Consider the following 12,141-nt stretch of genomic DNA (forward strand, 5'->3'; position numbering starts at 1 on the left):
GCCGTGGATACCAAAACATCATCTAACTGTACAAAGGTAATTAGTAGGAGTATCATGTGGCTAATTAACTGATTTTGTAGTTGGAAGAGATCAAGTCAGTCTAAAAATCAAGCTTACTTGACAATATTTTCATGATTCATATCTGGTCATATTTAATTTATTAGCTAGGAGACCGAGACTACAGAGCAGGAATAATAAGCCAATTATTTCTTTTCTGCCTACGAATAATTCTCCTATTATTCACAATGACGGTATTGAAAATCATACCTTCAGGAGTTCTAAATATCCTGGTATACAATAACACCTGGATACCTCCCAAGCCTCAGTCCTACTATAAACCTAAGAGTGGACGAGTCGAGACAGTCTCAGTAAATAAGATACAACTCATTAGAGCAGTGCTTCCCAACCTTCCTTTTTCCTTTTTCTTGGAGTCCCCCCCACGTGTACCTAAGCTGATAATTTAACTGATTAAACATGTATTAATTGTTAATTAATTAATTAACTGATTGCACCTTATTTGACATTGTTTAGTCTGGTGGAGCCATTCACTGGATAAGGAAAATTAAAACTAAACTTAAAATAAGAAAAAAAAAAATATAGAAGAAAAAAAAAGAAAATGAGAAAACCAGAGAAAAGACATTTATTTTATAGCTATATTAATTATTAATGATTCATCAGTTAATCAATTGTTTGCATTTTCAACTAAGGAAAATGCATAAAATGCATAACCCTAATAGGAAGTCTCGTTGACAGGTGACACATTTTGACATTAAACTTTCTGTCACAAAACATCATTTTAGTTGGCAATAGCACAATAACATCTGGTTTAATGCAATGAAGAGGTGAAATAATCATTTTGTATATAAACATGTCATTTATCACAACTATAAGGTGCTGGGAAAGATTGAAAATCCTTGAAAAGCACTTGAATTTGACTCTGGAAAAGGCGTACGAACCCTGAAATTGTGCTTTTAGTTAACATGTGCAAATCTGATTCTGAGGACCTAGAGCAGACTAAGTCTTGGGGACCCCCTGTGACTTCTGGTGCCCTCCCAAGGGGGTCCTGGACCCCAGATTGGGAACCAGTGCATTCAGGACCTCTAATGATACATGAGTTCATGGTAGCCTGTCCTCCTGAGTACATAATCAAAAGTCAAATCAGTTATTGGGCCCTGCATGTTTCCTTTCCACTGCGAAGGAAAAGCCGTGGAAAGCAACAAGCAGGGGAAAAAACAGGGAGGAAGCCATTAGTAGGCAGCGCACAGGATTTCAACCTTATGCATGTTCTGGACCTCGTCCACTGGCTGGAAGACTCTCCAGTCAGCCAGCAGTTTAAGCTCCTATCCCACTGAGGCCGTTTATCTGGCCTGCATATGGCATAGTAGACGAGACACGAGTCAATTGTCTATCTGTTCCTGTTTCTATTAGCTTCTGTCATCCAGATATTTACACCAGTAACTTTATGAATTGGTGTCTTCCTACAAGAGGAAACTACCCGAGCAATCTGATCTGGCTTATTGCGATGTTCCAGTTGTATTTAAAATCAGCTCAGCCAGCCATCCGTGTTAAACTGAAATATGCCTTGATGTCTCCATAAATATTACTCCGCTGTTGATACAAATTTATAGAAACGACTCAACACTTGCATGGTCACTGACTATAATGGTTATTTTTTTCCCCCAGCAGAACTCAGGCATGGATTAAATGGACAGCTGTGTTTGTAACTGTTCACTGAAGGGCAGCATGGCTGTTGTGCAGCATTGATTGCTAGAAAAAACATGGAGGAGTTGTGTGAGAGCAACCACACGCTTGTTCAGGTGCAGTATGTGATGTAGCTGGGAGACACTGATGGAGAAAATATATACAAAAATCATCTTTGGAGGTCACATGCTCTTCACACATAATAGGTCTGTTTTAACATGTTTTGCATGTATGTTATCTAAATGTTATGGGGTTGAGAAAACCTTTTTGTTGCTTGCATCAAAAATTTCAGTTTCACAAACCGAATGAGCTGCAGCTCCAACTAGAGATCAAGCTTGTGTTACCTTCACATGTCTAAAAGAAAGATCCATTTAGAAAAGCCCGGTCTCATGTTAAAATTATCAAGCCAATACATAATCTTGAGAATTCAACAACAACCTCTTTTAAATAATCCCATAATGGCCATTTCATTTTAGTGAGACCACTTTTTGAAACTTGACATCACTGTATAAAATGACCTATCATGACCTCTAAGATAATCACAGCCTCATGAATCTTCACAACCACAAACTAGAGACCTGGGGCGTCGATAGCTTACTGACAATAAGGGTGTCTTTGAGCAAATCCCAGAATGACAGTGCTCGCAATCCAAAGCGATTCTATGTTGTTCTGTAAGGTAGTGGTGTCTTACTGTGGTATTCTGGTGAGATATTTGACAATTTTATCAGTTCTCCAGAGGTAAAAAATGCAAACATTTTGCACCAAATTTGTGTAATAAATGGTTAAATGTTGCGTTAACTTATGAGACATAATAGAGCATAACCATCATATACTTCTGTCCTAATGTTCTAAGCCATTATACACTGTGAAACTTCAAATTCTGAATAGGCACGTAAAGAAAACACAATATTTACTACAGATTTATGACTAGATAAACCTGGCACAACGCTGCATCTTAATCTTAAGGTTCAGATGATGTAAACCACCTCTGTGAGGCATATACTGTTGATCTTCTATGTCCCTCTAAAAAATGGCAAAAAGGGTCTGTGGTAGGGAGTGGACGGAGTGGAAGAGCTTAAATTCTTTAACTTTGCTCAGATGTGTTAGCAAAAGCTCAAAGTGACGATGAGCAACAGTATCCATGGGATACTACAGAGAGGATTTTTGATTTTTAGACCCTCCCTGCCTGCTAAATGCCACCAACAATTCCTAACACAGGAATTTCTGTCAGACATTTGGTAATCTCCAGACTGAATCCAAAAAAACACCCCAATGACATTACTGTGATGCAATCAGGGTGTTTTCCCAGACTTGACAAAGCTTCTCAAGAGTCACAGATGACATTACACAACTGTTGGCACACACTGAGTGGGACAAGCACAGTGAAGCTACCCCCTTAACTAAAAGAATGATGGCTTGATAAGACAACATCAGAATCCAGACAAAATTAAGCCTACAACCTAAAATAAAAGATAAACACAACTTGCTTAGCTCAATGCCAATTTAATTACTAAAAACAACAAATTCCTTATGTTCAATTGACTCCCTGTACAAGCACATGGAAAACTACACCCCTCGCTGCATGTACGGACCTTAAATTAGCAGCTACATGATCTGTTTAGCTACAGATTCAGGAGAGCTTGGTTGCATCCTCCTCTGCACAGAACTGCTCTGTTGTCCACTCTTCTGTCTGACTACATTAGGGAATTACACACAGTATTTACTTTAACAGCATTTTCATTCCTTCCCTCTCTACGTCACCTCCTGGGGGGGCCTCGTGTCCCCAATCTGCCCTCCTCCGTCCTGGCTGCTGATCCTCTGATCCACCCCTGTCCACCAGGATTCACCGGACAACTTTTGTAATGCCCCAGCCCCGGCCAAACGCCCTCCCTGTCGTGTCCGATAAAAGAAATTATCTGCTGCAATGAGCACGCACACACCCTCGTATATATACTGTACATGACATCATCCACCAGCTATTCGGCACGAGAGAAACATCTTTTTCCCTTTTTACATTTCATTTCCTCCTTCTCTTCTTCATCTTTCTCTCTTTTTTTTCATCCTCTCTTCTTTTCACTCACTCACTCTCAGTAGTAAATGTTGGACCGCTGTCTAATGTATGCTAAGCTGCTGCTGCCATGGTAACCCCGGTGCAGGATTTAGACCCAGTTCAGGACTGGAGGGGCGGTGTACGAGGGGCAGGTGGAGGGACTGAGCAGCCTGAACTGTAATCCCCCCCGCCACCACCCTCCAAAAAAAAGATAATAAACATCAGCACACATTTGCAAAAAAAACACAGACAGATGTACACAAGTGTATACACACATACACACACACACAAACACAGACACACACACACACACACAACTAATCCAGCAGTGGGAGTAAACCCACATCAATGCTGCCTTAGCAAGAATGTAGGGGGGAGAATCCATTGGCTACCTGGTTGGACAGCGTGAGAACATGCAGTTGAACATGTCTGTATATTTCGGTGTGTTTGAGAGAAAGCTGCTGAAGTCAGAATGTGAGCGCTGACTAACAGAAATAGTAAGGAAACGACAGCCAAATGAGTCACGGACTTAATTTCCATCTCTGATTGTACAGTGTGTCAAAGGAGATCCCCAGGAGGTGTTGGGAGATTAGTTATCCCTCATTGGCAGAGAGAGTAACAACTGTAATGTAGAGGAGATAAGTGATATCCCAACAGCACCTGATAGATGGATGATGAGAGAGCTCGCCGTGCACATGTCGGGGAGACGTGCGCGGGAGCCCCTGACGACAAAGATTAATGGCTGTTTGCTGTGTGTGTGTGTGTGCTGTGTTTATCACCTACATGTGTGTCAGCGATGTTTGTCCTAAACATTTCAGCGAAGTAAGGCTAGGTATCAGTGTTCGATGCCTTCAAGGTATCAAGTAGTATCGAAACTTCTCCAGTCAAACGATACCTGCAATTGATACTTTTTGTACTCTAGAAAAAAATTACATGGTTTTGCCCACAGCCAATCACTGCAACGGTTCTTTGATATAATGTGACGTGTGATTGGCTCACTGCAGCAGCAGCTACAATCCATGCAGTCTGTGGTGTGGTGAAGCCGAGCTTGGTGTATTTGACGGAGTTGGTGTTTAATCGTGCCAAGATGCCACCAAAATATTAAGTATGGTAATGACTATGCGCCTGTGGCAGCTAATAAAAATAACTGCATAAAATGCAGGATTATATCAGAAACACTTCCATTTAGGGGTATAAAATGAAGTAGAAAAAACAGGTATCAAATTAAGTACTCTCTTGGTACGTTGAGGGTATTAGTATCATAATTTTGAAATGATACTCAGCCCTAAAAGTGATATCCCAAGGCAGGAATTATACCACAGCCAAACAGTCAGAGTGTGGCTGTAAAGCCCCTTTTATCCACATGGCAAGTGTGGCATACCCGTTTTGAATGTTGTGGATTTTCTCATTTAAAAACTGTCACGCCCAGAACGCACTGCAGCACGTGTGCACTGTGGAACCTCTTGCTTCTCATTCTGGCGAACGTTTGAACAGGTTAGAGAAGCCACACAGCTCACACAGAACAGCTTACATCAGCACCTAGAGATTTGGCACCTCCGCTGTGGTGTGAGTGATTCTAAGCAAAAATAGACAGCGATGTCATTGTGTTATTGACATCATGACATCTTTCACTACAGTTTCAATCTGTAGAATATGTCACAGACATGAAAATATCAGGTAAAAGGTGGCATTTTTCCAGTGCGCTCTCTCTCTCTCTGGATTATTACTGATGCTGAACTGACAAGAAGACTGTCGACATATGACACCTTTTATCTTGAGTTTGCAGTTATGTGTTTTTGCAGACACATAAGGAATCTTAAAAATGTTATATTTCTTAAATGGAATTTGGTGTAATATTTTCCCTGGAGAGCGCACTACAAAAAAACTCAGAAACAGTTAAAGTATGACAAGTTTATTGGTTTAATTGACTGACTTTATTGGTGTAATTCATGTTTTACTGTCTAATAATGTGTGTTTGCACTGTTTACCGACAATGGCTAAGTGTACTAATACTGTTTTGTCTTCATGCAATGAAATGATCACTTATTGTTATCACACCACTGGCTTTAGCCTTAGTTCCCTACATTTTGGTCATGATGCCCCAAATATTAAAGGCCAAAATATGATTTATTTTGAGGTCTGATATCCAACAGCACCTGACAGATGATGAGGAGGGCTGGGTATTGGTACTCAATACCTTTAAGTTATTGACTGAAATAACCTAGTCCCAAGTAGTATTGAAACTTCTCCTGTCAAATGACACCTGCATTCAAACCTTGTGATATCCAGATCTAGCAAAAAATGCACTAAATTGGTATCAGTATCACTTTAAGTGTACTGGTATCGTAGTCTTTTACCCAGCCCTAATGACGAGTGAGCTCGCCGTGCATGGAGAAACATGCAGAGAAGCCCCTAACAACAAAGATTAATGGCTGTTGTGTGTGCATTCATCACCTGCACTTGTGAAAGTGATGTTTGTCCTAAAACATCCCTGTCAAGCATGTGTATGTCTACTGGATACACGTTTATATGTGTATTTGTGAATGTACATGCTTGAGGGTGTGTGTGTGTGTGTGATGACAGTGCACAGGCATGTGGGTGTACAGCTGTAATGATGACGTAACTAGCTGTAAGCTGATACACTCGGCCCCTTGCTGGAGCCAGTGGTCGGTCGGAGCTGGGAGCCAACCAGCTCCGTCACTTGGTGAAGGAAATCTGAATGAGGGGTTTCCAGCGGTGACGGTTAGTGATGGCTGTCACCCAGTTGCTATGGGCTGATGGGGTGAGGGTGGGGGTTAAACAGGGGGTGGGGTGGTGACTGTGCAAACTCGCCCTATCGGCTCAGCTACGGCGCTCAGGCACGTCTACCGATTGCCTCCCCCTCCTCCCCTGCATGCGCATACCCTGCTGTCATTTCTCCTTGAGGCATTGAGGAAGCCAAGTAACACCCCCCTTCTATCACACACACACACACACACACACACACATACTCCGGCACATGCACGCACACACACATGCACACTCACTTTATACACTGGTGCTGCTACGAGCACAAACCAGATTCTCCAACTGTCAAAACCTGAGTGTTAGCCTCACATACAGTGAGAGGAATGATACAGAGGAAGACACACACATGCACAGAAAGCATAGGGAGATATACACACACACACACTCAAAACACACATCAACACACTCTCCATGCCCCCTATTCTGACTATAAACAAACTAGCATGCTCACCAAACCACAACCCAAGGTGTGGTCCTCCTCTTCTCTCCATACATACACTCACATTCACACTCTTCCTCCCCTCTTCTTCACTCTGATGGAAAACGGGGGCAGTCGGCTCCTGAGGGCGTGCACCGGCCTCATCCCGTGCTCTTTCTTACCTGTCCAAGATGTCATGGCTGGACGTGGCTGTGGCTCCCAGCAGTCCTAGTGCTGCACTCCCCACCGCTGCGGCAGCCCCGCTGCCTGCCTCCATGATACTGACTCACTGCAATGAGCAGCCTGCCAGAGAAAGCTGAGAGAGGGAGGGGGAGGGAGGAGGGAGAGGAGGGAGGGAGGGAGAGGAGGGGAGGATGTGAAGAGGTAGATCAGGAGGGAGAAAGAAACGAATGAGATAAAAGAAATCACATGTAGAGGCAGGAGGGAGGATGACAGGGGGGAAAACAGCAGAGGAATGTGGGGAATAATGAGAGAGGAGACGAGGCTGTGAAAAAAGATGAGTGTTGAAAAAGGGAGAGGAGGGAAATGAGCGGGAAGATTGGCATGGGAGCAGGATGAGAGAGGGTCGGAGAGGGGAGGGGAGAGAGAGAAAGAGAGAGATAGAAAATCATTAATTGTGTGTGTAGTCTGTAGATCAAATAAGTCATGCTGATGGAGGATTTCACTTCGCTGTTAACACATGGAGATTCTGGCACACACATTCCAGTGTGAATCAACAGTCAAACACCAGCATGGGCTTCCCTGCTGCCCTGTGGTGTGACTGCGCTCTGCTCGCTGAGGTCTCTATCCTCAACCCACAACAAGCAACGGTCAAGTCCGTTCTTTTGCAGATAAGCCAGATTTAATTCAAAATGACATTTTCTTTCTATCTCATCTACAACAGAAGGCTGTCCAGACGTTCACTAACTTACTGACAGCTTTCATGCAAAAAAGATGAGCTCAGTGCTCAATGTTTCAAGTTAGTCTCACACAGGCAGACCTTCACATCGCTGGAGAAAGACCTGGGTCCACACATTAGAGAGCAATGAAGATACCGATACTAATGAGCAAAAATAAATTCCAATACTCACTGGTAGTTTTAATGTTAAAAATATTTGAATTAAGAAAAATTATAAAACTAGGGCTGCAACTAATGATGTCTGACTGTCATTGTCAATTACATTCTCAATTAATCGATTGATAGTTGTTCGATCAGAGTTTCCCAAAGCTCACGGTGACATCCTCAAATGTCTTGTTTTACCCATAACCCAAAGATACTCAGCAAAGGAGTAAAGAAACCACAAGATATTCACATTTAAGAAGCTGGAATCAGAGAACTTTTACTTTTTTACTTAAATAGTTGGCGACCAATTCATTAATCGCTTTATTTACAATTATTTACCAATTGCTGCAGCTCTAGATCAACTCTACCTATTAAACTATAATATAGGGCTGTACCCTAATAGTCAAGTTAACTGTTAGCCAGTGCCAAGCGTCTTAGTCAACCATGTTTTCATTTATCATTAGACACAGCCAGCGGACTGCTGTTAACTGTGCTGTATCTACCATGAGCAAGTTAGCTCGGGGATACAGCCTATGAGATCAATAGAGGCCAGTTGCAGGAGAAGAGAATACAGTACTGAGGCGATGTAGTGTTACAGTGGCTCCGACCAGAACTCTGAAGACATGACAGGTTCAGGTGTGGACAGAAGGTGTGAAGCGGTCAAAAAGCGAGTTTGTAACTTAGCGACTTAATTCGAAAGTACACATTGTCCATAGCGTTGACAAGTCGACAAGTATCTCTTCTTGTTAAGTTATTTATTCCCATGTTTTTGAGAGTTGTGTGGTTATTTTTTGAGTCATTACTCTGTCTGCCAGGTGGCTGCCCCAAAAATATGTGTTTAAATTATATATTAGTTGTCACATTGGAACAAGTCAACATATACACTGATATACCTGTGATTGGCTGACATAATCAGATGACCAATATGTCTGCTTTGCTTTAACCACACAGTGTCATTCTGTTACAAGGGAAAGATTGCTATGGCTTGTACGGATTTCTTCAAACCAAGCAAAATCGTCTTATGTGGTGCCAAGCCCAAGATGCAGCAATGGTACCACTGCTAAACAGTGTTGGGGAGTAACTTGTTTTGGTGGAACATTTGCACGAGGTGGCAACCAGGTGCTACCTCGCCATTTTCAGCATGTAGGTTGCAAGCTCTGAGGTCGTTGTTGTTTCCCATGTGTAGGGGCAGAGAGCAGATGCTGTCTGAAATAAGCCGCAAATGGCAGGTTTATACCCACAGTCTTCATCCGGTGAGTCAGACTAGTTTCAAGTGTCAACCGTCAAATGTAAATTTCAAGCAATTCCTCACCCGAGACTAATATTCAAATGCAACATAATCCCACACAGCCTAGGACCACTTGTTGTTGTTGTTGTTATGCAAAACGAAACTTACTATAAGATTTCTGCAAACACAACAGACTTTGGAAGGCTCAGACAAACATAAGGCACTACAGTATGTTCCCAGAATAGCTTCAAGTCAGCAATACTCGCAGCTAGCTTGTGAACCTTGCCCCATTACTAATGCTTGGAAAGCATTCTATTTTTTTGTCCACAAAACAAATCTGACATGTAGGATATGACATAAGTATTAAGAACATTGTATTGATGGTATTGCAGTGCTGTGTGGCTTCATGCTTTGATACAGGAAAGACAACATGGAAGTAAAGACAGTGATTTCTATCTCAGACAAGCAGATGTTGAAGAATGTCTGCATCAGCATGTGCTGCAATCAGCGATTCCAGTGATGAGTCTGTAAAATGCAAAAATAGTCAAAAATCCAAAGTAACAATTTCCTGAAGCCCAAAGTGACAATCTCACATTTGTGAATCTAGAACAATGGAACGTCTGGCACATTTGCTTGAAAAGTGACTTTAAAATTCATCACTTATCAAAATTGCTGCCGTTTATTTGTCTATCAGCTATACACTAATCAACTCATCATTTCAGCTCTAAAAAGCACGTTGAAAGGGGAACTAATATGCTCATTTCCAGCTCTAAATTTTTAGTCTGGGACTCCAGTGGAATAGCTTTGCATGATTCACAGTTTTAAAAATTCCTTACTTATCTCACACTGGCCTTTTATGCAGCCCCTCAGTTCATCCTGTCTGTGTGCTTGTTGGTATATGAATATGACGAGACCAGATTACTGTACACAAAACACAACTTCATTCATTTTGGTGAAACTGGGTCAAATTTTAAGGAGAACTTGATGATTTATAGAATACCCTGACAGACAGCTTTACCTGTTGTTAAAGTAACTGTTAGCTGCTGCTAAGTGTAACTAAATTAGCTAGATAGCCTTGTTAGCCTGAAGCTAGTGGCTCTATCAGCTGACACAGGAGCTTTGGACCACCACGAGATTTCACATTACTAACTCAATTAGTCTGGCTTCAACACTCCACACTGAGCAGCTACAGCAACCTCAAAGGGTCAGGTCTTGGCAGGAGAGGGCAAAGCACATATTTATATTTTATTTATTACTGACTACTTTGTGAACAGGAACAGCTTGATGTATCAGTTCTACTTCAAAAAGTATACTTTTTATTCATTCTATTGTACATTTTATTTACCATGTTTATATGCAGACAACTCCAAGGCTTTGAAAGTACAGTTGAAAAGTTCAATTTCCCATGTAAAGGACATTATTCTAAAAGCTCACATTGTGCTGTGCACAGTTTCCAGGGACTCTGTTCATGTTGCTAGTTTATTTATTATTTTCTTATGGCACCAGCTTGATGAGCAGGAACAGCTTAAGTTTACTTCTACTACTTTTATATGCAGTATACATAGTAATGAAGCTACTGAAGTAAAAATTCAAAGATTGACTAACATATAATGTGGACTGTTTTTGGAAATATGAATTATGTTATACAGTCTTTTTCCCATGGCAGTGTTCTAAACACAAACAAAAATCACAATCAATCATAATATAAAATCGCAATACATACAGAATCAGCACCCAAGTATTGTGATAGTAACAAATCAGGAGATAAGTGTATCGTCCCAACCCCACAGATCAGTCTGCAACCTGAGCTTTTTGCTAACAGGGGTTACTTTCACACACGTTTACTTCATTATTTGAAATTTTGGCTACATTAAATATGAACATCCAACATCGACACATTATGTATAATATAGAAAATAAGGGAAAGCATAGCTCCCCTTTAACCGTATTAAAAAGAAAGGCCTCCAGACATTTAGAACTGACTCTTCTCCCAGTTATTTATCCCAGTTCCTACCAATCAGACAACCAGTAAGCATCTCTTCTTATGTTCTCATTTATTTTTATGTATGCACACTACTTTCCACACAGTACATGTGTTGCTATCTGTCATTTAAAACACACATTTACTGCGATTAAGGTTACTTTGAGGCTATCAACAGTGCTCATCTCCTATCCACTGAATCATCAGTGTACCCATAATCACAGCAGAGAACGCCCTCTCGGGTATTATTGCTATAATACGAGCCGCCACATGACAAACTCCCAGAGAAATTCAAATGTGACGTTGTCAGCAGACGAAAATAGACGGCAGGGACGCAGCAGGAATGACCCAATAAAACAGGGGAGGAGAGAAAAGTCCACGCTGCCTGTTTTTTTTTTTTTTTCTGTGGCAGTCAATGGCTATGCGCTTAAATCCCAGGAGGATGACGCCGAGAGGAGAGAGATGGAGGGAAGGTGGGAGGGGGGGCGCAGGAGGAGAAAGCGTGGGAGGAAAGGATCCTCGCAGGCCACACTGAAGCAGCTGGTTCTACATCTGAGGAAGACTCACTGGGCATATATAATCCCCAGGGCTCTGTGTGCTGTACAATTTAGCCAAAAAAGCTTCACACATACTGTAATATACATACTGTTTGTAACAATAGACACAAGCAGAAAACAAATGTATCTATTCTAAAATACAGATTTTTTTTCTTTTACTGTAACAGGAATCTCTCTAAAATGCTGGCGTTAATTTTACATCTTTACTAAAGTTTTTCATTCAAAGTGATTCAGGGATCTTTTTTCTAAAAATATCAAGGCAACAGAATGAATCATGAGTGATAAAGCCTCCCTCTGAACCAATCAAAAACTAATGCATCACCGTGTTTTGACCTGTGATCGTCCACGGCATAAGA

At 41.5% G+C, this 12,141-nt stretch overlaps 1 protein-coding gene across 4 annotated transcripts in view; it reads right to left on the reverse strand.

Moving 5' to 3' along the window:
• Positions 1-12,141, reverse strand: part of arhgap32b (Rho GTPase activating protein 32b) — a 168,635-nt gene that overhangs the window by 111,323 nt on the left and 45,171 nt on the right. For 3 of the 4 annotated variants that reach the window (XM_084730651.1, XM_084730650.1, XM_084730648.1), the window contains exon 2: positions 7,139-7,461. In XM_084730651.1, coding sequence (XP_084586777.1) covers positions 7,139-7,233 — 95 coding nt within the window. In that variant the 5' untranslated portion in view covers positions 7,234-7,461. The remainder of the gene's footprint in view (positions 1-7,138; positions 7,462-12,141) is intronic. The other variant, XM_084730649.1, reaches the window with a different exon arrangement.

Source organism: Lutjanus erythropterus, chromosome 11, assembly GCF_056507025.1.
Source record: "Lutjanus erythropterus isolate fLutEry1 chromosome 11, fLutEry1.hap2, whole genome shotgun sequence".
Classification (NCBI taxonomy): Eukaryota; Metazoa; Chordata; class Actinopteri; order Lutjaniformes; family Lutjanidae; genus Lutjanus; species Lutjanus erythropterus.